General features: G+C 59.9%; 1 protein-coding gene across 1 annotated transcript; it reads left to right on the top strand.

The window, feature by feature from the left end:
• The first annotated feature begins 3,571 nt into the window (after positions 1-3,571).
• On the top strand, positions 3,572-25,728 carry LAMB3 (laminin subunit beta 3). Its single transcript, XM_077789089.1, has 22 exons — positions 3,572-3,620; positions 4,058-4,212; positions 11,693-11,807; positions 11,940-12,013; positions 12,139-12,318; positions 13,108-13,171; positions 13,439-13,614; positions 14,472-14,592; positions 14,805-14,993; positions 15,073-15,228; positions 15,617-15,816; positions 16,699-16,810; positions 17,081-17,453; positions 18,113-18,273; positions 19,220-19,428; positions 20,334-20,537; positions 21,118-21,262; positions 22,081-22,288; positions 23,269-23,410; positions 23,536-23,712; positions 24,668-24,821; positions 25,231-25,728. The coding sequence occupies exons 1-22, from the start codon at positions 3,572-3,574 to the stop codon at positions 25,365-25,367; spliced, it is 3,501 nt and encodes a 1,166-aa protein (XP_077645215.1). The 3' UTR covers positions 25,368-25,728.
• The last annotated feature ends 314 nt before the right edge of the window (positions 25,729-26,042 follow it).

The raw sequence follows: 26,042 nt of genomic DNA, 5'->3' as shown, positions 1-26,042 counted from the left end.
TCTTACCCCTGATAAAACTCTCCCAAGCAGCTTCAGTGCCTCCAGCTCCATGTCCCGGGACTCTTCCAGGTTTTCCCACAAAGGTTGCAGGCACCTGGCAGGACTCAGGCTGAAGGGAGGTTTCATCCCAGCTCTGAGAGTCCGGACTCTGCCCCTCCCTGTGCCAAGATCCTGCTCAGCATAAGCAAATTATCCCCCTGCCTGTTTTATCCATTGTAAGGCAGCTGCTGGTGCAGCAAATGTGCTTTCAGGGATTGTGCTTCAGACATTTGTTAATCCTTCAGTGAAAATTGTAACAGCAGCATTAAGTATTGTTCAACTTCTGTATGCTTGAACTATAGAACTCTCCTCAAGCAGCATCCTTCTCCTTGTGGAGGTTCTGCATTTCAAGGGATTAATGTTCTTTATGCAGTGCTCTGTCCTTGATTTCCAGTTCCTTTTGTGTTTCTGTCAGCTCCAGAGAGAGAAGTTAAAAACTAAACAGAGCAGGAACATTCCCGCCTGGCCTGGGCTGGCTGAAGGTGTCACAGCAGCTGAATCCAAAGCTGCTGAACTCCAACAGTGTCCTTGGAAAAGCTCCCGAGGGAATGGAGCACTCGTGTGCCTCTAATCTGAACAGAAAGTAGTGTCAGCCTGGAGAAGTAAAACAGAGCCACTCATGCAGGAGTCACATCCTTTCCCCTTTGGGCTGCAAGGCCTGAGTGTGCTCAGTGCTGAGCTCAGCCAGTTCTGATTCACCCTGTGAGTGCAGAGGGGCACCTGCAGTGCCTTCCTCCCCTGTGCCCATCCCATGGGCTCCAGAACCTTCCTCCCCTGTGCCCATCCCATGGGCTCCAGAACCTTCCTCCCCTGTGCCCATCCCATGGGCTCCAGAACCTTCCTCCCCTGTGCTCATCCCATGGGCTCCAGAACCTTCCTCCCCTGTGCTCATCCCCCTCCAGAACCTTCCTCCCCTGTGCTCATCCCCCTCCAGAACCTTCCTCCCCTGTGCCCATCCCATGGGCTCCAGAACCTTCCTCCCCTGTGCTCATCCCCCTCCAGAACCTTCCTCCCCTGTACCCATCCCATGGGATCCCTGGGATCCTGCCTGGCACGGGGATCCCGCCTGGCACGGGGATCCCGCCTGGCACGGGGATCCCGCCTGGCACGGGGCTCTGCCTGTGCTGCTCCCATGGGATCCCTGGGATCCCGCCTGGCACGGGGATCCCGCCTGGCACGGGGATCCCGCCTGGCACGGGGCTCTGCCTGTGCTGCTCCCGTGGCCCCGGGCTGCTGCTCTGCCCCTGGAGAAGAGCTCCCCGCAGTTGTGTCCCCTGCTGCCTCAGGGCAGGGGATGTCCCGTGACTCAGAGCATGATTTCCTGCAGGAGTGAATGGTATTTGTTTTCCAGGGAATGTCTGCCCAGCCCTCTGAGGGCTGTGGGCACGGCCTGGCACAGGTTGGCACAGGCTGGAGAGGAGCTGGAGCCCTGCGAGCATCCCTGTCTGTCCCACCGACCCCGGATTGCTCCAGCGCTCGCATTTCATTTGCCGTGGAGCATTTCTGCCTCAGTCACAGCTCCGGCCGTGTTCCCTCTGCTGGCCAGGCCAGCCTGGGGCTGTTCCGGCTCCTGACTCCCCTCGGGGCTCTCAGGGACCCCCGCCCCATCCACCCGCTCACAGCCGATCTTCCCGGGCCCATTTTCATTGGCGTGCAGTTGATATTCTGTAAACGAGCCTTTTCCTCCGTTTTGTTCTTGTTTGAGCTGGTGGGGCTGGAATTGCAGGTGATGTTTTCCCTTGCCGTGCCTGGCCGGGACCCTTCCCACTCGCCAGGCGGCTCTGGGGGGTTCGGCTGTGCAGGGGCCGTGTCGGCAGCTCGGGGCACGTCTCATCCTCCCTTTCTCCTGAAGACATTGCAGGCTTTACATCTCATCCTCCCTTTTTCCTGAAGACATTGCAGGCTTTACATCTCATCCTCCCTTTCTCCTGAAGACATTGCAGGCTTTACATCTCATCCTCCCTTTTTCCTGAAGACATTGCAGGCTGTCTCCTGGCGGGGCCGGGCGGGGCCGGGCACAGGAATGCGGCGTTACCGCATTGCTGAGCAGGAGCCGAGCCCGTGCGCCGCAGCTCGGCCCGAGCAGGCTCGGCGCTGCTTTCACACTCTGCAGCCCGAGGGACGATATTTTTAATTTTCCCAGCTCTGTGTGCAGCCCTGCTCGGAGCTGCCGCCCTCAGCCTGACGTGCCGGTGTCACTCGGGTGGGGATGGGACGTGGGTGACACCAAGGACAGCGCAGCAGGAGAGACCCGGAGCCACCCGGGGTCCTGCCGAGCCCCCCACCAGTGTGGGAGAGGAGCTGGCTGCGGGGTTATTCCACTGAGGTACATGCAGAGGGCTCGGCGAAGTTTTGCTCAGGTTGAAAACCAGTTTGAGCTGAAATCCGGCGTGTGGGCAGCGCTGGGTGGTGGCGGCAGCAGTCTGAGCTGCCTTCGCTCAACAGTCCTCACTTCAAAGAGGTGTTTAGCTTAGAAGTTTGTGCCTTTGCTGCCGCAGTATAATAATAATAATAATAATAATAATAATAATAATAATAATAATAATAATAATGATAATAAAGGTACGCTGCTGTTTCCCTCAGTGTTTGAAGGCTGGAGCTGAGGTGCTGCGAGCGGCACTGCCCTGCGGGCGGTGTGGGCACAGCGTGCGGAACCTGCCCGGTGCCGAGCCGGCTCCAGGCTCCGGGAACCGGCTCCAGGCTCCGGCACAGCCCCGGAACCGGCTCCAGGCTCCGGCACAGCCCGGGCGGGTCAGACGGAGCCCAGCTGGGCTCTTTCCCCGCCCGGTGCCCGCGGATCGCGGTGCCCGCCCGCAGCTATGCGCTCACAGGGCGTGGATGTCTGGGGATCCCTGAATCACTGCTCTGTCATCGCTGCGCCCACGGGCACCTTCTCTGCAGGTGAGGCAGGGCGTTTAAAGCCTGCCAGGCTCGGCCGGGCTCGGAGCTCTGCGGTGCCGGGGACGCGGGGACAGCGCAGGGCACGGGGCAGGTGAGGTTTCTGTTCGCTGCGGGTGTGTGCTGGCAGCATCCCCCCTGGGCTGTCCCACGGGGCTCCTTTCCCTGCAGGAATCTCTCACAGGAGGTTTTTATGGATCTCTCCTTTTCCTGGAATGTGACTTCGGGCCGCCGCGCCAGGCTGGAGCTGGGATTGACTCTGGAAGGGAAGGGTGGGGCTGGGGCACAGAGTGGGGCAGGGGCACAGAGAGGGGCTGGGGCACACAGAGGGGCAGGGGCACAGAGAGGGGCTGGGGCACACAGAGGGGCTGGGAGGGGGCCTGGGGGCTGCCCGGCTGTGTGTGCACACTCCATCCCCTCCGGGCTCATTGCCTTGGAGGCAAATTCAGTCTCAGCATCTGATTTTCCTCTTCATTATTCTTGATTTCCCCCCCACGCTATTCTGGGTAGATTAATTAAAACTATCTCCCTGTGAAGTGAGAAGGAAGCAGAACCTGGACTGAGCTTTTGAACTGATATTTTCTGCTCTTTTCAGTCTTGCTGCAAACTCTTCCCCAGGTGTGTCTGGGGCCGAATGGAGCCTCGCTGCCAGCTGTGGCCATGGGCAGTGCTTGTGCTGCTGGGTAAGGCTCACACTGCTCCCCAAAGAGCAGGGCCCGGCGGGCTAAAGAGCAGCGCTGCTGAGCCTGGCTGCGGTGCTGGGGGGTGGCAGGGGGCTGCTCCCTGGCCTGAGCTGGCTCTGGGAACAGGGGACACCTCCAGGGGTGGCTCTGGGAACAGGGGACACCTCCAGGGGTGGCTCTGGGAACAGGGGACACCTCCAGGGCTGCTCAGTTCCATGGGCAAGGAAGTGTTTTGGAAGTAACCCTCAGTACAAAGCACTCTTATTTAAAACTAAAGGTACCTGGGGCTGACACACCCTTCTCTCGGTGGGCTGGTGCATTGGGAAGCACGGCCTCGGGGCTGCTCTGGTGCAGCACGCAGCTGCCCAGCTGCCCTGCCGTGGGGCTGGTTGGTGCCCGTGCCCCTGGCAGCAGCCCTGACCTGTTCCCTGTCTCAGCTGCCCCACGGCTCCTGGCAGCACAGGGATCCTGCACCCACGGAGCCTGCTACCCTGCCCCCGGGGACCTGCTGCTGGGCCGGGCTCCTCTCCTGACAGCCTCCTCCACCTGCGGCCTCCGCCAGCCCGAGACCTACTGCACACCCCACGGACAGGTACAGCCTGCTCACCCCCCGACCCTCGGAGCCTTCCTCCACCCTCCTCCCACCCCGCCCGGCAGGGATGTGCCAGCCTGGGGGCTCTGAGCTGCCCCGAATGGGATGGGCTGCAAGGTCCTTTCCAACCCAGATCGTTCCGTGGTGCTGGGATTTGTCCCCTCCCAGCCATGCAGTGTCCCCTGGATCCCTCCTGTGCCATCCTCGTGGATGAGCCGGGCACAAAGGCAGTGCCAGGCCATGGGCACGGAGCAGCGTGGGCAAAGCATCCCAAACCTTCCTGTCCCTGGACGTTCTGGTTTTAAACTGAACTCGTATTTCGCTTGTCATAAACGGGAACATTCCAGGTCTTTCACAAGGGCTCTGGAAGCTGCTGAAGTTGTTTCCAGTCCCGGCTTGTGTGGGGGCAGGAGATCTGCAGGGGGAGATGCTTCACCCAGCTGCAGATTCCCACTGCCAGAGAGTCAGAGGGAGTTTAGGTGTAAATGTGCCCGAGCACGGAGCTGGGAGCTGCAGGGGTGATTGTCCCTGCTGTGAGCACTTCCGACAGCCTCTCTGTGCCTGCTGTCCACCCCTGAGAGCCCTGGGAGGAGCCCCGAGGGGTCAGTGCAGGACAGGCAGGAAGGGTTTGGGAAGAGATGCTGCAGAGGAAAGGAGTGGCAGCTCTCCAGTGGGGCAGTGTTTTCTGCAGCCCAGCTCCACTGAGCCAGCCTTCTGCTTTTAATTCCTCTGCAAACTGGAGGCCAAGATGTGGCTGGGAGCGGATTTGCTGTGGAGCCAGTGGAGTCCTGGCTGGGCTGGAGAGATTTCCGCTGGTCCCTGAGCTCAGGGAGGGGGCAGCTCCCAGCCCAGAGGGGTGTGAGCATTGGATCCTCCTCAGCTGGGCTAGCTGCAGCATCTCTCCTCCCTCAGGTCCTTTTCCAGGCAGACAGGCACAGTCAGGCATTTCCTCCACTCCCTTTTTTTGGAGCTTTTCTGCTGTTCCCAGGGATCAGGATTTGTGCTCATCACACAAATAAACCCCTACTGCTTCCTGTGGCTCAATGAGATTTTTCTTCCAAATTTCTGCTTATAGATGAGGAAAATTGCTTGAAAATGTGCCTCTGAAATCTTCATTTAACAATGACTTTTAGCAGTGACTTATATTTGAAAAGGGGGCATGGGGGCCTTGTGCTTGGGTGAGGACAAAACCTTGATTAATCTGCACATCCCAACAGCAGCTGGAATGGGCTGGGCACCCCCTTTGCCTGACCCTGGCAGCTCTTTCAGAGGCCATCACTGTGATCCTCTGCATCATTTGTGATCTTTGAAGTGGGGCCTGGGTGCCTCTGCTGGCTCTGGATTAGTTGTGACCTGCTGGCTGCAGGATTAGGGAGGGAGGGCTCCTGGAGGAAGGCAGGGAGCAGGGCTGCAGCCGTCTCTTCCAGGCCACAAATCCCAAAACTATTTGGGTTTCATGTCCCTTGTGCCTTGCCTTACAAGCAGCAGGGTCAGAGGGGATAGGGAACAGTTAACACGGTGTTGAGTTGGATTCTGCAGTTCTGGCTCTGGGAATGGGCTCTTCTCTTCCTGACACTTTGCTCTTTTCCATTATTGCAATGAGAGATTCGGTTACTGATAGCAAATCCCCCAATTTGTGTTCTGCAGCTGTAATTGCTGATGGAGCTTTGATTGTATCAACTCTTAACTTGGGAGAAATCCCCATGGGTTCAGCATTTCCTAATTTTTCCCCTCCCTTTCTGTGCTTCCCTAATTTAAACAAAACTGAACTCGATTTCCCTATTCCCATCCTATAAAAAGCAAGCATGTTTAATTTATGGACTCCTAGGACTATTTTTTGGTTTTTGCCCTTGTTCAGTTGCCAAATAGGTACAACTCTGGAGGTGGTTTTGCAAGCTCAGCAGAGGGCATGGGACGAGGGGTTGCTGCAGCGCCCGGGCTGGCAGCGCTGCCCGCCTGCTCCTCTTTTGCAACTCTGGTGGTCAGCGATCAGCTGCAGCCTCTGCTCCATTGTCTGCCCAGCTGCAGCTCGCTCTAACCTTTGTTCTTTGCACTGCGATTGCTCCATCGCTGGCCGGGCTCAGCCCCTGAAACCCGAGCGGGAGCTCGCAGTGCCGTTTATAGCCCGGGCAGGGACGGAGGTGGGGCAGGCAGGCCCATGGCCCGGCTGAGAGCTCCGTGCTGGGAGCCTGGCACAAACTGGGTATAAACCCAGCCAGGCTGGAGAACTCTGTGCTGGGAGCCTGGCACAAACTGGGTATAAACCAGCCAGGCTGGAGAACTCTGTGCTGGGAGCCTGGCACAAACTGGGTATAAACCCAGCCAGGCTGGAGAACTCTGTGCTGGGAGCCTGGCACAATCCGGGTATAAACCAGCCAGGCTGGAGAACTCTGTGCTGGGAGCCTGGCACAAACTGGGTATAAACCCAGCCAGGCTGGAGAACTCTGTGCTGGGAGCCTGGCACAATCCGGGTATAAACCAGCCAGGCTGGAGAACTCTGTGCTGGGAGCCTGGCACAAACTGGGTATAAACCCAGCCAGGCTGGAGAACGCTCTGTGCTGGGAGCCTGGCACAAACTGGGTATAAACCCAGCCAGGCTGGAGAACTCTGTGCTGGGAGCCTGGCACAAACTGGGTATAAACCCAGCCAGGCTGGAGAACTCTGTGCTGGGAGCCTGGCACAATCCGGGTATAAACCCAGCCAGGCTGGAGAACTCTGTGCTGGGAGCCTGGCACAAACTGGGTATAAACCAGCCAGGCTGGCTCTGGAGTCTGGCAGCTGCTGTGAGAGGCTGTGGTGGGCTCAGGTGTGGTTCAAGCCTCAGCTGGCACTGCCTTAACTATAGAATATTATTCTGTATCTGATATATGAATTGTAAATTAACTACAGAATATGATTCTGTATCAGATATATGAACTATAAATGAACTACAGAATAGTATTCTATATCTGATATATGAACAGTAAATGAACAATGGAATATTATTCTATATCTGATATAGATGAACTGTAAATGTGCTATAGAATATTATTCTGTATCTGATCTATGAACTATAAATGAACTATGGAATATTATTCTGTGTCTGATATAGATGAACTGCAAATGAGCTATGTGTGATACAGATGTGAATAGAAACGTATGCACAGCACTGAGGAGCACGGAGCAGCCCCCGCTGGTCCCTGCAGCCACAGGGGCACAGAGAGGGGCACAGAGAGGCTTTCACAGCCACCCTGAGCACCCTGAGAGATCTTGTGCCAGAGACAGGAGAGGAGGCAGGGCAGGAGCAGGGCTGGGTCCCTGTGCTGCTGCTGGAGCAGGCTGGGGAGCGACTCCTCAGCCTCCAGCCTGGGAGACTTTTGATATTTCAAATGTGGTTTGTGTGGGATTTCCTGCCTGCCTCTCCCGATCTTTGTGGGCACCTGGTGGATGTGGAGGGGGGCAGTCCCCGTTAGCAGCTCTGGTGTCACGGTAGGAGCCGTGTGGGGTGTGGGATAAGCTGGTGCAGTTTGGGGTTTGCAGCCTGTCAAGTCATCCTGGCGGGTTCTAGATGAAGTTTTGCTGATGTGAGAACAGATGGGGTGAGGAAAACAGCACCCACGTGCTTGCTTTAAAGTGAGGGAAAGGAACTTCATTTCCTTAAACCTCATCCCTGGGATGTTTGTCCGACGGGCGCCTTTACCCCGTCTCTGCCCCCTCTGAATTTGGGGCAGAACCAAGCTGGGGGCAGAGCTCTCTCTCTGTGACCTGAGCAGAACCCTGGAGCTCATTTTCAGGTCATTTCCAGACAGCCAAGGTGACACTGATGTCATGGCAAAGAGAATCTCGGGTTCAGGCTGGGATTTGGGGTGTCCTGTGTGGGGCTGGGAACTGCACTCAGTGATCCCTTTCAGCTCCACGATTCTGTGCCAGATCTGTGTTCCCAAACTGAATCCCAGTGCAGTTTTGGAATACCAGCTGCTCACTGGGCAGTTTAACCATGGTGGCAGAGCCACGGGAACTCCTGTTGCCTTTTCCCGTGGCAAAGGGAAGGATTTCCTCCCGGGCACGATGAGCCCTGCCCCAGGAGCCCGGCTGGCACAGCCCTGTCCCTGCCACAGCGGGTCCGAGCTGGGACCCCCGAGCCCCACAGCCAGGAGGGGTCCCTGCCCACGGCTGCCCTGCTCAGCTTCCCTTTCTGCTGATAAGTGCAGTTTATTTTGGGCTGTGCTCCTGTGCCAGGAGGTTCTTGTTTCAAGGGCTCTCTGCTCATGTTAAATGGCAGCAGGAGCCCCTGGAATGACTTTGCTCAGGGGCCAGCAGGTTGAATTGTGTGAGTTTTTCTGGGGCTGCATGAGCAGGGAGGCTGCTCAGGAGCTGGGTCACAGGGCCAGGGAGGAGGGGAGCAGCACAGACCCATCACACATTTCAGGTCATTTTTTGAGGATTTTTCCCCCTTCCATTTATTTCTGAGACTTGACTCTTATTTAATCTGAGCACAGCAGTGTCCCCTCTCACACAACCCTGCTGTCAATTATCTTTCAAAAGTCCGGAATGAATTTCCCTCAATCCCAGAGCCTCCATAACCCATCTTTTGGGTGTCTGGAGCAGCTCGGAGGCACAGAGGGCGAGAAGTGATTTCCTTGCAGCCTCTTTGGCCTCCCTGGCAGGCCCTGGCAGCCCCAGCCCTGGCAGCACAGCTCCGTGGCAGGAGGTGCTGCAGCCCCGTGTGCTCCTGGCCAGCTCCAGCACCCGCTGAGCTGCCTGAAAAAGGAGAAATGGGGAAGAGCTGGGAGAAGTACGTGCTGGTAGAGCTCTCCTCGTTTTGGGCCGTCACTTTTGGTAATTCCCTCTGTCCCAAGGAACTTTGAGACACATAGTCACAGCTGGTAAGAGCAAACCCTGCTCTTGTGCAATACAGGGGTTTCACAACTTACTCCGAGCATGTGAAATGAGTTTGGTTTCCAGTGTTAATTTTAGCCTTAATTTAAAAATTGAGGGGTAAAAAAAAAAAAAAAAAAAAAAAGAAAAAAAAGAGATTTTTGCAGCCAGCACAGCCCTGGGCTGCCTGGGAAGGGTTTGTCTCACACCATTGAAGACTGGCTTTGATTTAGCACCAGGTTTGAGTGGGGCTGTGGCTGCTGGAGAGCACCGGGGTCCCAGTTGTGTGAATGATCTCATAAGTGTGCACGAGTCACTCCTAATGAATAATTTAGCCGAGATTAACCTTTCCCCTTGCAGAAAACCTTCCTTTCTCCTTTGCTGAGCACAGTCAGGACTGGTGGGAAGTTTAATCACCGCTGGCAATTGTTCAGTAGATTATTTCTGTGGATAATTCCTGCAGCTCCCTGACAATTTGCTCCTCGTGGCCATTATCTGAAACGAGTTCTGCCTAGTCCTGATTAAATTATTTGTGATTCTCACTGGGAGAGCCAAGGAAATGGAATGATTTTATCTTTTCAGTGCTATGTTTGCTTACTTTGTGATAGTGTTATAAATATTGTAGTTTGCCAACTCCTGTGGTGGGGTATTTATAGACAGAGAACATAAAGATTGTGGAAAATAAGGAAATAGATGGGTCACAAGTGAGGATCTCACTGTGCACCCAGCTGGGGAAGGGCTCCCGGGCCTGGGACAGAGCAGACTTGGCTCTGGGCTGTGTTAGGAATGAAACCACAGGTGAATTTTTGTAAAGCACAAATTCATTTTTAACAGGGAAACCACTAATTGTGGTGTCACCGTTCCCGAGCCCAGCCCCACGCTGGGACCCTGTTGGGGTTTGGGTTGGATCTGACTCTGTTTGGAGCTCTGAGCACAGGGGTGGCTGTGCATGCTGCTGTCCCTTGTCACCCTGCTCAGACCCTGAAAGCCAATTCCCCCCTGGGGTCCCAGCGTGCCCGTGGCCCCGGAGCCACCGGAGCCACGGCAGCCCCTGCCAGCCTTGCAGAGGTATCCCATTGCCTTCCCCGTGCCAGCTGTGCCCCTGCCAGACCCAGACCCCTCTGCAGCAGGGTGACATTTCTGAACCCTCAAGGCCACTCCTGCTGTCTCTGGCACGCTCTGCTCCATCCCCCTAATCCCCCTGGGATGGTCAGTGTGACAGACGTGTCCCACTGCTCCATTTGGGAGCTCCCCTGCTGCCCAGGCTGCTGACAGCTCAGCTCTCCGAAGCTGTGGGTTGGAGATGATGCAGTTCCAGTGCCCTGGCACGGACACCTTCCACCCTCCCCAGCTGCTCCAAGCCCCCTCCAGCCTGGCCTGGGGCACTGCCAGGCCTGGGGCAGCCTCAGTTTCCCTGAATAACCTGTTTTTCACCAGGCTGGAGGTGCCGAGCCCTTAATTTCATGCCCTGAGCAGCATCTTTCCCCTCCCAGTGGTCTATGAAGTCCTTGGCTCCACTCCAAGTGCTTCAGTCCCTGGGTCCCCCTGGGATGCTGCTGTGGGCTCTGGCAGCACCTCTTAATTCCCCATCTCCTAATTCCAATTCCCCATCTCCTAATTCCCATCTCCTAACTCCCCATCTCCTAATTCCCATTCCCCATCTCCTAATTCCCAACTCCTAACTCCCCATCTCCTAATTCCAATTCCCCATCTCCTAATTCCAATTCCCCATCTCCTAATTCCCATTCCCCATCTCCTAATTCCCACATCCTGACTCCCCATCCCCCTGGCCCTGCCCTTCCCACCTTGGCCTCACCTGGGTGTCTCCATCCCAGTTTCCCGGTGGTCCTGGCCCACCCTGCTCGCCCACCCCGTGCCTTGGCTGCTGTCCAGCCCTTCCCCACCCCGGCTCTTGCTCAATCTCTTTCCTGCTGCTTCCTGCCCGTTCCTGAGCCGGCTCCGGAGCCCCGCGGCGTGGCTGGCGGTGGCTGCAGGGAGCGTTGCCTGTTTAGTGACAATCTGGGGATTTGTTTGCTCCCGGGGGACGCTTTTCTGCCGTCCCCACGTTCCCCGTGCTCCGTCTGTGTTTACTCCGTGGATGACTTGCTCAAGTGAAGGGCTGAACTTTGAGCCACTCGACTTCCCACCCCCTGGCTTCTCACCCACTGCTCGCTGCTGCTCTGCTCCCGGGGCCAGCCCCGGGCCGGGCATCGCGAGCCCTTGGGCAGGAGAGAAAGGCCCTGGTGTCCACCAGCAGCGCCTCGGCCGTGTGGAAAGGGCCAGCCAGTCCTGAGGGCTGCAAAGGGCTTTGTATCAGCTGCTGGCCTTGTGGAAACCAGGGGGGTCGCTTAAAAAACCGCAATTTTGATGGGTCGCCAGAAATCTGTGTTAGTCAAAAGCATTTCGGGTTTAGTTGTTAGTCCATAAAACCTCGAGCTGTGGTTTTCAGCGAGGTGTGGAGGGGAGCACTTGAGGCCTGAGTGTCGCCAGCCTCGCTGCTCGTGGTCCTTCAGCCGGCTCCGGGCTGATGCTCCTGGTCCCTCACGAACCCGCCCTGCCTCTCCTGCCCACCCTGCGCCTTCGGGGGCTCGGGGTGGTCACCCCCGCTGTCCTTTCCTTGCAGTGGAGCATGAAGTGCTGCAGGTGTGACTCGAGGCTGCCGCACAGCTACAGCGGGCACCGCGTGGAGAACGTGCTGGCCTCGGCCGGCCGCGCGCGCTGGTGGCAGTCCCAGAACGGTGAGGGGCACCCCGGGCACAGCAGCCCGCCCGAGGGACGAGGGGACGGCGCTGAGCCCCGCGGCTGGGGGGAGGAGGGAAGGGCTGGCCGGTGTCCCCGCTGTCCCCTGATGCCACACTCTGTGCCCGCAGGTGTGCAGCGCGTGTCCCTGCAGCTGGACCTGCAGCAGCTGTTCCAGCTGCACAGCGTGGTGCTGCACTTCAGGGTGGGTGTCTGCGGGAGCTCCTGCGAGGCGCCAGCCCTGTGCCAGTGCTGTGCCAGCCCCGTGCCAGTGCTGTGCCAGCCCCGTGCCAGCCCCGTGCCAGCCCGTGTGTCTGTCCCTGCCCGCAGTCGCCGCCCGCAGCGATGCTGATCGAGCGCTCGCTGGACGCCGGCAGGACGTGGCAGGTGCTGCAGTACCTGGCCTCCGACTGTGCCACTGCCTTCCCCCATGTGCCCCCTGGGCCCCCCGAGGGCTGGCAGGACCCCCGGTGCCAGGAGCTGCGCGGGCACCCCCTGCACGGGGGCACGGTAGGGACTGGGGGGCTGTGGCAGGGACCCCCCGTGTGGGCCCGGGGTTGGGGTGGGTGATGCTGCAGGGACACGGGGTGGCCTGGGAGCCTGGCACACGTGGTGAGGGGTGGGGGCCTGGCACACGTGGTGAGGGGTGGGGGCCTGGCACACCTGGTGAGAGGTGGGGGCCTGGCACACGTGGTGAGGGATGGGGGCCTGGCACACCTGGTGAGAGGTGGGGATGGGAGCCTGGCACACATGGTGAGGGATGGGGGTCTGGCACACCTGGTGAGGGGTGGGGGCCTGGCACACCTGGTGAGGGATGGGAGCCTGGCACACCTGGTGAGGGGGGGGGCCTGGCACACCTGGTGAGGGGTGGGGGCCTGGCACACCTGGTGAGGGGGGGGGCCTGGCACACCTGGTGAGGGGTGGGGGCCTGGCACACCTGGTGAGGGGTGGGAGCCTGGCACACCTGGTGAGGGGGGGGGCCTGGCACACCTGGTGAGGGGTGGGGGCCTGGCACACCTGGTGAGGGATGGGAGCCTGGCACACCTGGTGAGGGGGGGCCCGTGGCACCCAGCAGCACTGAGGGCAGCCCTTGGGAAGGTTCCTGCTGCCTGCAGGAGCGCCTGTGCTGCTCTGTGACGGGCAGGTGCTGTGCTGGGTGCTTTGCTGTTCCTGCAAAGTCCTCTCGGCTCTAAAGGCTGTCCCTGGGTTTAGCGAAGTGTGCAGAGGCAAGTCCTGAGCACAGTGCCTAGAGAGCAGCTTGAGTTTCCTGCTTTTTAACCTGCTTTCTTTCCCTCTAAGGTGAAATTCAGTGTCCAAGAGCTGGGCTCTGCAATCAGCTCCTCTTACAGCCAGGCCATCGGGAGTGAGTGCTGGGCCTCCCCCAGAGCTGAGAGGGAGAGGGGAATGAGGCTCCTGGTGCTTCTCCCTGCAGGGTTGGGAAGTGCAGACCTGGGGTAACCCCTGGGCACCCCTCAGCTGCACCTCTGGGTGTCAAGGAGCAGCATTTGGTCTTTGCTGATGGCTCAGCTGCTGCTCCTGGTGCCAATTCCTCCTTCCCTTGCTCCAAGCCCTCCCCACCAACTTCAAGGAACTTCTGCTGCCCCTCACACCCGTCCCCTGTCCTCCACAGAGCTGGGGCCCTTCACCAACCTGCGCATCAACTTCACGGAGCTGCCCCACATCCCTCGCCAGGGCTACCACTCGCCCAGCACCTTCTACGCCGTGACGGAGATGCAGGTGCTGGGGAGCTGCTTCTGCCATGGCCACGCCGAGCGCTGCGGCCCCGATGAGGAGCAGCACAGCATGGTGAGCTGGGGCTGCAGGGGCCTGGACACCGTGGGATGGCTCTACAGGGGCTGCCAGGGGCTTGGACACTGCCAGGATGGCTCTACAGGGGCTGCCAGGGGCCTGGACACTGCCAGGATGGCTCTGCCATGGGCTGTCAGGTACCTGGACACTGCCAGGATGGCTCTGCCATGGGCTGTCAGGTACCTGGACACTGCCAGGGTGGCTCTACAGGGGCTGCCAGGGGCTTGGACACTGCCAGGGTGGCTCTGCCATGGGCTGCCAGGGGCTTGGACACTGCCAGGGTGGCTCTACAGGGGCTGCCAGGGGCTTGGACACTGCCAGGGTGGCTCTACATGGGCTGTCAGGTACCTGGACACTGCCAGGATGGCTCTACATGGGCTGCAGGCACCTGGACACTGCCAGGGTGGCTCTACATGGGCTGCAGGCACCTGGACACTGCCAGGATGGCTCTGCCATGGGCTGCAGGCACCTGGACACTGCCAGGATGGCTCTGCCATGGGCTGTCAGGTACCTGGACACTGCCAGGGTGGCTCTACAGGGGCTGCCAGGGGCTTGGACACTGCCAGGGTGGCTCTGCCATGGGCTGCCAGGGGCTTGGACACTGCCAGGGTGGCTCTACATGGGCTGTCAGGTACCTGGACACTGCCAGGGTGGCTCTACATGGGCTGCAGGCACCAGGACACTGCCAGGATGGCTCCACTGCCTGCCTGGTGTGCTCCTCAGGACACCTTGGCCGCAGTGAGCAGAAATGGGCTGTGGGAGGCTGTTTGACGGGCATGAGCTGAGTGGCAGGGGAGGGCGAGGCTCCGTGCTGAGCTGCTGCCACCAAGGGTCGCGGCGTGTCTGTGCAGCAGGTCCCTGCTCGCTGCGTGTGCCAGCACAACACGGCCGGGCCGCACTGCGAGCGCTGCGCCGCCCTGTTCAACGCCCGGCCCTGGGCACCCGCCGAGGACAGCGACCCCCACGCCTGCCAGCGTACGGCCAGTGCCCCCCCGCCCCAAATCCTGCCCGCGGCAGCTCCAGCCCTGCCTGGGGACACCAGCCTCTCGTGGGCTGCAGCCGTGCCCAGCCCTGGTGCCGCTGTGGGGCTGGCACGGGTGTCACCGTGTCGCACGGGACCCGCTGCTGCCGCCGGAGGGGTTTGCACGGCGCCGGCTCCAGCTGAGCCCTTTTCTGGGATCTTTCAGGGTGTGAGTGCAATGGCCACGCGTCCTCGTGCCACTTCGACCCCGAGGTGTACCAGGCCAGCGGCGGGGCGGACGGGGGCGTGTGTGACAGCTGCCAGCACAACACCGAGGGCACCAACTGCGAGCGCTGCAAATCCGGCTACTTCCGCAACCCGCGGCGGGCGCTGAGCCACCCCGAGGCCTGTCTGCGTGAGTGCCGCCCCACAGCCCCGCAGCGCCCTCCCCGCGGGCTGCCCCCTCAGCTGGCACCTCTCTGGCCCCTTTGCAGCCTGCGAGTGTGACCCGGAGGGCACCGTGCCCGGCTCCGTCTGCCACCCGGACACGGGGCGCTGCGTCTGCAAGGACAACGTGCAGGGCGACCGCTGCCACCTCTGCAAGCCGGGCTTTGCCCAGCTGGCCGCTGCCAACCCCGCTGGGTGCCGCAGTGAGTACCCCTGGGATGCCCCCCTGCCCCCGGGGTGCCCCCTCCCAAAGGGAGCCGGGTCCTGCCCGGCTTTGCTTTGGGGTTTGCAAGCCAAGGGCCCGTTTTGTGAAGGTTCATAAAAGCTCCTGGCTCAGGCTGGGGCTGGTCTCAGGTGTACTTTTGGTGGGGTTTGGGGGTGATGCCACGCAGAGCGGGCCAGCTGTGGCTCGGGGCACTGCCGTGTCCCCTCGGGCTGGGGGACACTGGGACCCTCGGGCTCCAGCCCCCGCGGCAGCGTTTGGGGGATGCTGCCAGAGCGAGGGGCAGCTCTGCTGAGCTCAGCTGGGAAGGGACGGAGGAGCCCCCTGGGCGGTGTCGTGGTTTGACACCCGGCCCCTCCGCGTTGCAGGGTGCAGCTGCAATGCGCTGGGCACGCGGCAGGACACCGTGCCCTGCGACGGCGACACCGGCAGCTGCCTCTGCCTGCCCGGCGTGGTGGGCAGCGACTGCGGGCAGTGCGCGGCCGGGCACTGGGGCCTGGGCAGCGGGCAGGGCTGCCAGCCCTGTGCCTGCGACCCCCGCGGCTCCCGCAGCCCCCACTGCAACCAGGTACCCCCTTTCCTCCTTCCCCTTTCCCCTTTCCCCTTTCCCCTTTCCCCTTTCCCCTTTCCCCTTTCGCCTTTCGCCTTTCCCCTTTCCCCTTTCCCCTTTCCCTTTCCCTCCCCTTTCCTTCTCCTGTGCTCGCTCTCTCCTCTCCTTTCCCTGTGAGCAGCTCTCAGGGCTTGAGCTGCACAGACCAGGGTGTCACTGCCACAGCTCTGTCCCCTCACTGGGGACCTGTCACAGCATCAAAGCCACCTGCTGGGTGGCTCCTTTGTCCTGTCCTGTCCATAGGAACATTCACAAAAAGAGCTGTGGGTTCCCCAGTGCATCCCACTCCTATTTTCCTTCTCCTAATGCTTAGAAAACACCACGACAGACTATTCAGGAAAATGAAAGAAAGTGGTAATTACTGAGGCAAGATTAAGTCACTTGAACAAGCCTGATATTTATCAAGGAAGTCCTAATAAGACATCTTCATCCAGGCGAGCAAAGTTAATTATGCTCATTTGTTAATGAAAAGCATGCGTGCCACTTCAGGCTTAGGAGACAACTGGGAAAATTAAAGTTAAATGTAAAAAACCCCAAACCATGACAAATTCTGAGAGCCTAAGATAGGTTCCAAATGAGCTCAGCGTGGGGAGGAGACCTGAGATGGCAAAGCAGCTGCTCGTGGGCGATTGCTTTGTTTTTGAAAGAAAAACATCCTCCTGGTGGTGCTGGGGCTCTTTGGAGCCTGTTTGCACCCTGTGCCAGAGCTGCAGCCTGGCACAGCCCCTCGGGCATGGCCTGGGCACAGACCGAGAGGAGGAAATGATCCGTGGGGGGCTTTGGTGGCCAAGAGCAGCTGGGGCAGAGCTCCGCCAGGTCCCTGACGTGCTGCCCTCTCAGTTCACAGGACAGTGCCCGTGCAGGGACGGCTTCACAGGACAGACGTGCTCGGCCGTGGGGCAGCAGCAGTGCCCGCCCCGGCACTACCGGGATGCACGGGGAGGCTGCACAGGTGTGAGACCACGGATTGATCCACCAGTGCCCTCCCAGCAGCCTGGGGCGAGTCCTGGGCCACCCTGGGCTGGCCCTGTGGGCTCAGGGCTGTGCCAGCTCTGGGCCGGGGGGCTCGTCCCATTCCTCTGCCCATGTCACCTCTGTCCCTGCAGGAGGGGATGGGTGTCAGCTCTTATAATTAATGATACTTTTATAATTAAGGGTATATTTTATACAGACATAAAGTAATCCACCACCACCTCTCTCTCCCTCCACCTGTCCTGTCCAGAGTGTGACTGCGACTTCCATGGCACGGAGGAGGCGGGCTGTGACCGTGCCACGGGCCGGTGCCTGTGCCGCGCCGGCGTCACCGGGGCCCGCTGCGAGCGGTGCCAGCGGGGCCACTGCAGCTCCCAGCGCGGCTGCCAGCCCTGCCACCCCTGCTTCCACACCTACGACGGCGACATCGAGCGCCTGCGCCAGCGCCAGGCCGGCCTGGCCAACGCCACAGCGCGGCTGCCCGCGGGCACGGGCGGCTCCCGGCTCGGCCCCCGGCTCTCGCGGGCACAGGGCAACGTGCAGCAGGCCCTGGGCATCCTGGGCCACCCCGCTGGCACGCAGCAGGGCCTGGCCCGGGCGAGCGGCGCGCTCGCTGCCATCAGGTGAGGGATGGGCGCTGCTCCTGGGGCGCATCCCCGAGCCACAGGAGCTGCTGGGGTCTCCTGTGAGCTGCTTGTGTGGGTTCTGCTTTGTTTGTGTCCCTGCCTGCCTGGCTCTGCCACGAGGGGAGCAGGGAAGCAGCAGAGCAGCACTTCCATGTGTGCCCGTCCTGCTTCCATGTGTGCCCGTCCTGCTTCCATATGTGCCTGACCCACTTCCATGTGTGCCCGTCCTGCTTCCATGCGTGCCCGTCCTGCTTCCATGTGTGCCTGACCCACTTCCATGTGTGCCTGACCCACTTCCATGTGTGCCCGTCCTGCTTCCATGTGTGCCCATCCTGCTTCCATGCGTGCCTGTCCCGTGCACAATGTCCCCAAGGCAGGAGGAGCGTAGTGGCACTCTCAGGGCTGCCTGAGGGCACTCTCAGGGCACATCCAGCATTCCTGGTTCCTGCGTGGGCACAGCCCTGCCATGGAGGGGCTGCAGCTCAGCTCCCCTCCCTGCAAACCTGTGAGGCCCTGCCGTGTCCTCACCTGCCTGTGGGCTCAGAAGTGTCCCTTTGCCAGGTGCTGGCAGTGCCCCAGCACAGCTGGCCCTCTCAGCCATGCCCTGTCTGCTTTGCTGTCTGTGTAATTCACATTTTGTTCTTTTTTCCTCCCAGGGAGCAAGTCCAAGGCATAAATCCCGACCTTCATTTCCTGGATGACACTGCCTCTCTGTCAAGGGAGCTCGAAGCCCTCAACAGCAGCTTGTTTGCCACCAGCTCCCAGTTCCAGAGCAAGAAGAGCCAGTTTGAGAGCAGCCGCAGCACGGACCTGTCAGGTACAGCTCTGCAGCTGCAACACCTCTTCATTTGCACTCATTCATTTACCTCAGCCTGGCTGCCTGGGGTTTCTCCTGGCTGGGGGGATAAGAAGAGGATTTAACCTGCTGTCAGCCTCAGAACTGCAAACACTGCAAACTCCTCTCCAGAGCTTTCCATGCAGCCTGGCCATGCCCAGGGCTGTCTCCCTGCCGGGGGATTTGCTCTGCTGGTTTGGGGCTGGCAGCTCATTCTGTGCTCCTGTTCCCCCCCGGCACAACCTCTGCTGCCAGGGAGGGGTGGGAAGGGGCCAGCCCTGCTGGGAGAGTGTCACTGGATCCATGAGGCACCAGGGGATGGAGGCTGAGCACAGACAGGAGGGATGGAGGGTGGGGAAGTGATGCCAGGCACTGGGGAGGAGAAGAGCTGATTAAACCCTGTGACGATGTTGGTGGTTGCTGCCATGAGTCCTGCTCCGGCTCCTTCTGTCCCAGTGCCTCGCTGCTGTCCCCTCCCTGCCACAGCACACAGCTCGGGGACGTGCCAGCCATGCCCAGTGGCACCAGGACACTTCACTCTGCACCTCTCTGTCCGCTCAGAGCTCCCTGTCCTGGCCACCTCCTTCCAGCCTGTGCTGCAGGGGAATGATGGGGCTGCTCGGGAGCTGGGAGGAGGCTCTGAAACCTGTCCTGCCCTGCCAAAGCTCAGGATCAGCGTGTGGGCCTTGGCTGGCTTCAGTTTAGTTACAGCCTCCTAACCCCAGTCCCGAGTTCAGCCCTTCAGGATCCCTCGAGGGAATGGCTGAAGGGTGTTTGGAGCTAGGAGGAGTTTTTGGTGGTGCCTTGGTGACTAATCCCTGCGCGCTCTCCTGTGCAGGGACCCAGCGCAGGGCAGAGGCAGTGCCTCCCTGAGAGCTGTGCTGCATTTGTGAGTCATTTGTTCCCTTTATGGCCTTCATTCCCACAGGAGCCTTCCAGACCATCCGCTCTGCCTCCCAGAGCTCCAGCCGTGCCAGCAGCCTGGCCGAGGGAGCCCCGGGGCTGCTGGCCCAGGCCCGGGAGAGCCGCCGGAGCGCCGTGGGGCTGCAGGGGGACCTGGCTGGGGACACGGCCAAGCTGCTGGCCCTGAGGGCCGAGCTGGCCTCGGGCCCCGACCTGACCCCTGTCATCAACCAGGTGAAGATGCAAAGCGGGTTTTTATCTTGTGGCTGTTTGCAAGGGGGCCCTGCGGGGCTCAGCAGTCTCACCCTGCAGCCTGCCCCTCTCCCCAGGCATGGCAGGACAAAGCCCCTCTCCGACAGACTCGGCTGCCTTGGCCGAGCATCCCTGCCAAGATCACAGATCCCCAGCACTGCCCTCCACCCCCTCCAGCCTGTCCTTTTCCCTCCAGGGACTCTCTTGTGGCACTCCTTATCTCCAAGACCCCCTTAATTTCTGGATGAGGTTTCTCTTGTTTCTCCTTCGCTGCTTTGTCATTGCCATGGAGACCCATTTGGGTGCCGGTTGCTGTGGAGACCACCAGCCTCCCCTCGCTGCTGCTGGGGGCACCAGCACGTCCTGAGCCACCAGCCTGGCCTGGCCGGGCACGTGCCCTGCTGCAGTGTGAGCCTGGGGCAGCTCTGCAGGTGCCAGAGGCAGAGCTGCTGCTGCTCTCAGGTGCAGTTCTGCCCGGAGCGAGCAGGGCACAGGGGCTGTTCTGCACACAGGTTTGCTCCATGCAGATGTGCTGTTACTCTCCGTGAGCCACTGGGGCTTGGCCCCTGCTTTGTCCGGTTCTCCTGCAGCTCGGGCTGCTGCTGCCATGCTGACCAGGGTCACTGGCTCGGGTGGGGGCATCCAGCTCTGGCTGCCCTTCTCCGACTGGCACATCTGCAGCGCTTTGGGCTGTGCCACCTGTGTCACCTGTGCCACCTGTGTCACCTGTGTCACTGCCAGCCTGCTGGGCTCCCTCCTGTTCCCACACAGCTCCTGCAGCACAGCTCAGAGCTCCCAGCTCCCTTGGCAGGGTGTGCCATGCCCGTGGAGCTGTGTTTGCCTCCCTGCTGGGCGCTGCCCAACCCCAGCTCTTCTGTCCCTCCCAGGTGTGCGGAGGGGCCCGAGCGGAGCCGTGCACCCCTGCCCGCTGCCAGGGGCTGCTGTGCCCTCGGGACAACAGCTCTGCCTGTGGGGCTGGCCGGCCCTGCCACGGCCTCTTCCCGCTGGCCAGCGGGGCCCTGGCTGCGGCTGGGCGAGCGGCCAAGGAGTTCGGCAGCCTGAGCGCCCGGCTCCGGGACACGGCACAGCTGGTGAGTGTGGGCACTGCCCGTCCCCCCGCTCGGAGCTCTGCTTGCCGCAGCAGAGAGTCAGGAGCACCCACCTCGAACTCTGCTTGAGGCTTCACCCTCGGGCAGCTTCCGAAATCCAGGAATTTTGGAGTGGGAGGCTCCCTGCTGTGTGCGGGTCCTGCCTCCCCAGCTGAAGGCACTGAGTGGCTCTGGGCACAGCACAGGGAAGCCTCTCTCCCTGCTGGGTTGGGATCAGAATGGCAGAAGGGCTGGGAACATGGGAAGCTCTCAGATTCTGCAGGTTTGATGCATTTGATACAACCAGAGACAGTTCATGGGTTAGGGCTCTTGCAGCTTCTTTCTGTGCCTTGCAAAGAGGAAGGGAGGTTTCCAAGTAAGTCAAAATGCATTTCAGAGGTGTTTTTAAAAGCTGAATGCTGCTGTCCCTCTCTGAGAGCTCCCTTTGCAGACCCCAGCCCCAGTGTTTAACCCTTGCAGCCCTTCCGAGCTGCGGCACAGCGAGGACAGGGAGCAGCGCGGTGGCTGGGCAGGGCTGTGGCTCGGGATGGAGCAGAGGCCCCAGCAGCTGCTGTGTGTGCAGATCCAGAGGACGGAGCTGTCGGCGACCCAGGTCCAGAGCAGCACGCGGCGGCTGGCGGAGCAGCTGGGGACCAGCAGGACGCAGCTCCAGGGCGACGTGCGGCGGGTGCAGCAGCTCCTGCAGCGGCTGCGGGGCGTCCTGGCAGGTACCCCTGGCACGGCTGGGCTGGGCTGAGCCCGCCTCGGGCATGGCACAGTGCTGCTTGGAGTGCTCAGATCATCTCTGGGCTTGGAACGGAGCTCCAGGGGCACAGTCCCAGCCGTGCCCGATCCGCACCTTGTCACCAGCCCAGAGCGCTGGGTGCCACCTCCGGGCATTCCCTGGGCACTCCAGGGCTGGGGATTTGCAGCCAGCAGTGATCTGATGCGCAGAGGTTTTCTGGCCACGCTCACTGATGCGGACACACAGACAGATGACCCTGCTCTGGAGCAGGCTGTTAATCAGATGAGGATTCCTTGTTGTCCTACAGACTGATAGGATGACTTATTGTTCACAGACAGATTGTAATAACATAATGAGCCTCCTGAGCATTAGCTGAGTAAGAAAACCAGGTCATTTGGTGCTGCCTGGTGTTAATGATGAGTGAAGATATTTCTGAGCTAATCACTGGACTAATGTCCCTTGGGCTCTGCCTGCTTCTGATTTATTAACTTTTATTTGTGAAATGAAAAAAGGCTTGTCTTGAAACACACCCTCATCTGTTCAGTGAGGGTGCCTGACTGCTCGGGGCTCAGCCATGCTGTTAGCTTTGCCAAATTCAAGGTATCATTTCATCTCTTTCCTGAAAGTTTTGCTGGTGTGAATGAGAAGTGCATGGAATTCAAGGAGAAGCGTTCGGAAGGGATCCTGGCAGCTGTCAGGAATGAGGAGATGTGTGTGAAACATGCCTGGGTGTCTGCCCTCCTCCTCCCTTGTGTTTGCACTCCCACCTCCCCTGAAGCTGTCTGCCTGCTGGCTCTGCAGACAAGGACACGGATCCTGCCTCCATCCAGGAAATCAGTGAGTCAGTTCTCTCCCTGCGTCTCCCCACGGACGCCGCTGCAGTCCGGAGGAGAATGACGGAGATCCAAAAGCTGGCGGCCGAGCTGCAGTGCCCCGAGGACATCCTTGCCCAGACGGCCGAGGACATCGCCAGGGCCAAGCGGCTGCAGCAGGAGGCAGAGCAGGCCAGGTCGGTGGGGGTTCAAGGCCGTTGCCAGCTGAGGGTCCCTCGGCTGGGGTGGAACTGGTGGTTCTCAGCTGGGTTTAAATCTGGCTCTGCCCGAGCTGTCCTGACTTGCACAATCTGAAGTTTTAGGCCGGGATCTTCTGTGTCCATCCAGTGCCTAACAGATTGAGTCTGCAATCTCCAGACACCTCCCTGGGGCCCCAGTGCGAATAAATCTCCCCAGAATAGATCCTGTTACAGATACCAGCACAGGAAGGGCTTTATGGAAAGCAGTGGAGGCTTTTCTCTTATCTCGAGTGCCTGTGCTGGGAGATGGCAGCGTTGCCCTGGTATTAGTTGATATTGGTGACCTACATCCCAATTGCACAAGAGAGCATGGGGAGAGTTAATGGGCTATTTGTTTTCTGGGTGAAAGTTGGGACAATTATTCCACAGTCCCTTCAAAAGTGATTACAGGGTGTCCTTGCCAATTTGGAGCATCTGCTTTGTCACAAGTTGACTTGCAGCAATACCCCAGCAAGAAGGTCAGCAGGGTAAATCTGTAAACTCCTTGGCAGTGTCTGACACCTGCTTAACCTGCTGGAAATGATGAGGCAGGGGAGCCTGGCTTTCTCCAGAGCTCTGTCACCTGGCCCGAGCAGTCCCACTGCGAGCAGGAAACTGTTCATTGGAGCTGCTTCCGTGCTTATTGCTTTCCCATGGTCATGCAGCAGGAAATAAACGTTTCTGACTAGTTTGAAGGAAGGCATTTCTCTCCCCTTCCTAGTTGTCTCCTCTGCTTGAGGCTGTGAAGCAGAACTGACGTTCCTCTGACAAGGAAACCTGCTGGGTGCAGACGTGTGGGTTTTGGGGGTGGGACACTGTGACCTTGCCAGTAGCAATCCTCTCCAGCTCCCCAAGCTCCCTGACTTCACCTCCGTGACCTGACTCCCAGTCTGAGCCCTCATCCACACTCACTTTGCCTGCTCCCCACCTTTCCCCAGGAACCGGGCGAACGCCGTGGAGGCCGGCGTGGAGGAGGTGGTGGGGAACCTGCAGCGAGCCAACGCGGTGCTGCTGGAGGCGCAGGGAGCCCTCCGGGGCTCGGGCTCCTCGCTGCGCTTCATCCGCGAGCGCGTGGAGGAGGTGAGGGACGCCAGAGCCTCCCGGAGCCGCCCCAGGTCCTGTGCCCGCCTGTGTCCTTCAGGCAGCACAGCTGGCACAGGGAGGCTGGGATGTGGCTCTGCTGACCGGGCTCGCTCTGCCCGCAGATCGAGGCTGTGCTCGGGCCGGCCCAGAAGAACGTGGAGGCCGTGGGGGCCGGGCTGGCCGGGCTGGCCGGGCGGCTCTCGCAGCTGCAGCGCGGCGCTGAGCGGAACCGCCTGCGGGCCGGGGACACGCGGGACACGGCGGGGACAGCGGCACAGCGGGCGGGCGAGGCCCAGCAGGTACAGGTCACAGTGGGTACCGGGTCAGAACAGGTACCGGGTCACAGTGGGTACCGGGTCAGAGCAGGTACCGGGGTCACAGTGGGTACCGGGTCACAGCAGGTACCGGGTCACAGCGGGTACCGGGTCACAGCAGGTACCGGGTCACAGCAGGTACCGGGTCACAGCAGGTATCGGGTCAGAGCAGGTACCGAGTCACAGTGGGTACCAGGTCACAGTGGGTACCGGGTCACAGCAGGTACTGGGTCACAGTGGGTACTGGGTCAGAACAGGTACCGGGTCACAGCAGGTACCGGGTCACAGTGGGTACCGAGTCACAGTGGGTACAGGGTCACAGCGGGTACCGGGTCAGAGCGGGTACCGAGTCACAGTGGGTACCGGGTCACAGTGGGTACCGGGTCACAGCAGGTACTGGGTCACAGTGGGTACTGGGTCAGAACAGGTACCGGGTCACAGCAGGTACCGGGTCAGAGCGGGTACCGAGTCACAGTGGGTACCGAGTCACAGCAGGTACTGAGTCACAGTGGGCACTGGGTCACAGTGGGCACTGGGTCACAGTGGGCACTGGGTCACAGCGGGTACCAGGTCAGAGCAGGTACCGGGTCACAGCAGGTACAAGCAGGGCCCAGCAGGTACCAGATCACAGCAGGGTACCCTCTGTGGGTGTGCCAGGTCACCTTCCTGTGCGGGCTGTGGCTGCTGAGCTGTCACACCCCAGCATCACCGTGCTGCTGAACCCTTCCCGATCCTAAGGCCCTTTGCTGGAACTCATTTCTGGCCTGTCCTGCCTGAGGCAGGGCAGCTGTGTGGAGCTGCCTGCTGGTCTGTGGGTGCATCTCAAACTGGCACACGTTTGGTTACAAAGCCCTGGTGCGGTGTCCATTTAACACCCAGACAGGATGCAAGGTGGAAATGCCCTCTGCCAGGCTGCTGCAGTGCCTGTTTGCTTTCCCAGGCTCTGGCCCAGGTGCAGGAGCTGTTCTCGGAGCTGCAGAGCAGGGCGGGGCAGGGCCCGGCGCTGGGCGAGCAGGGCAGCAGGGTGCAGAGCATCGGCCGCGAGGCGCAGGCGCTCTTCCAGGAGACCCTGGGCATCGTGCTCAGGATGGAAAGTAAGGCTCTCACAAACTCTGCCATCGTGCCCTGGGAAGGAGCTGGGGCTGCTGTGCTGTGGGGAAAGGAGCGGCGAGGGGCACAGCGTGCTTTGGGCAGCGAGAGGGTGGGATCTGGGCTGGAGCTGGTGGGGCTGTGCCAGGAAATCCAGAGTTTTCAAGGGTGCCACCACCAAGGGAAGCCCTGCCTGCAGTGACACTGTGCTCCTGTTTTCCTCCACACACTCCCTTCCGTTTTTTGGCAGTCAGAACTGATGGGAGCGGTGCTCTGGGGGCTGTTTAGAGGGTGGGGAGCAGAGGGAGGGCAGGATGTTGGTGTTCTTGCCCTGTCACAGCTCTGCAGGAGCGAGGTGGAGGCTCAGCCCAACCCCACCACGTAACCCTTCCCTTCCATGCCCTCTCTCCTTAGCTTTAGAGTCAGAAATTCAGGAAGGCAACAAGGCCCTGGTGTCCAGGATGTCGCGGCTGTCGGGGCTGGAGGAGCAGGTGGGAAGGATCCGGGACAGCATCAAGAGGAAAGTCGCCTACTACGAGAGCTGCTCCTGAGCAGCCCCGTGCCCAGGGCACCGCTGCCCGCTCTGCACCATCCCCGCTTCCCAGCCGGAGCTCTCCTGTGCCCAACAGCCCTATTTTTAGCAAGTTAATTTTCCGTACCTCTGGAAAATAGCTGCACTGAACCGAAGGAGCAACCCCGTGGAGGGGTTGGGCTGGCCAAAGCTGCCCAGTGGTTGGAGGAAAGAAGGGGGAGAGACATCAGGCTCCCATGGCAAATAAACACATCCCTGGGTTGTTATTTCCAGAGGGCTTTATAAACCACGAAATTATCTTTTTCTTCTTTTAGCCAATTCAAGCTCTTTAAGCTGTATTTCACTGTTCAAATTAAAGCCCTCCTGTGGGGTCTTCTAAAGCTTTTTATCTGTGCTGCAGTTAATTCTTCAAACATGCTATGGCTTCAGTACTTCCCTCTGAGATCTTCCTTCAAATAAGCAGATCAGAGAAATGGAGAATTTTATCTCCCTCTGTACAATATACCTATATTTATGCAAATTAGAGAAACACAGGCTCATAGTTGAAGGTGAAGTCAGATGTCTTGTTTGATTTTCTGCCACAATCTGCTTACTTTCCACAGAACGTTTTGCCAGAAAAACACCAGTGGGAGCAGGTCTGGGATGCACAGGGAAAGCTTTAGGAGAGACTTAACAGAGCATTTCCATGTAATAT

Source organism: Lonchura striata, chromosome 30, assembly GCF_046129695.1.
Source record: "Lonchura striata isolate bLonStr1 chromosome 30, bLonStr1.mat, whole genome shotgun sequence".
NCBI lineage: Eukaryota > Metazoa > Chordata > Aves > Passeriformes > Estrildidae > Lonchura > Lonchura striata.
This window is presented reverse-complemented; position numbering and strand designations above follow the sequence as displayed.

Excerpts from the sequence above, each read along its gene's own strand:
- LAMB3 (XM_077789089.1), top strand. The coding sequence starts at position 3,572 with ATGGAGCCTCGCTGCCAGCTGTGGCCATGGGCAGTGCTTGTGCTGCTG. Across the intron at positions 12,014-12,138 it reads GCGTGGTGCTGCACTTCAGG|TCGCCGCCCGCAGCGATGCT; the intron begins GTGGGTGTCTGC and ends CCCTGCCCGCAG. Across the intron at positions 14,593-14,804 it reads CGACCCCCACGCCTGCCAGC|GGTGTGAGTGCAATGGCCAC; the intron begins GTACGGCCAGTG and ends GGGATCTTTCAG.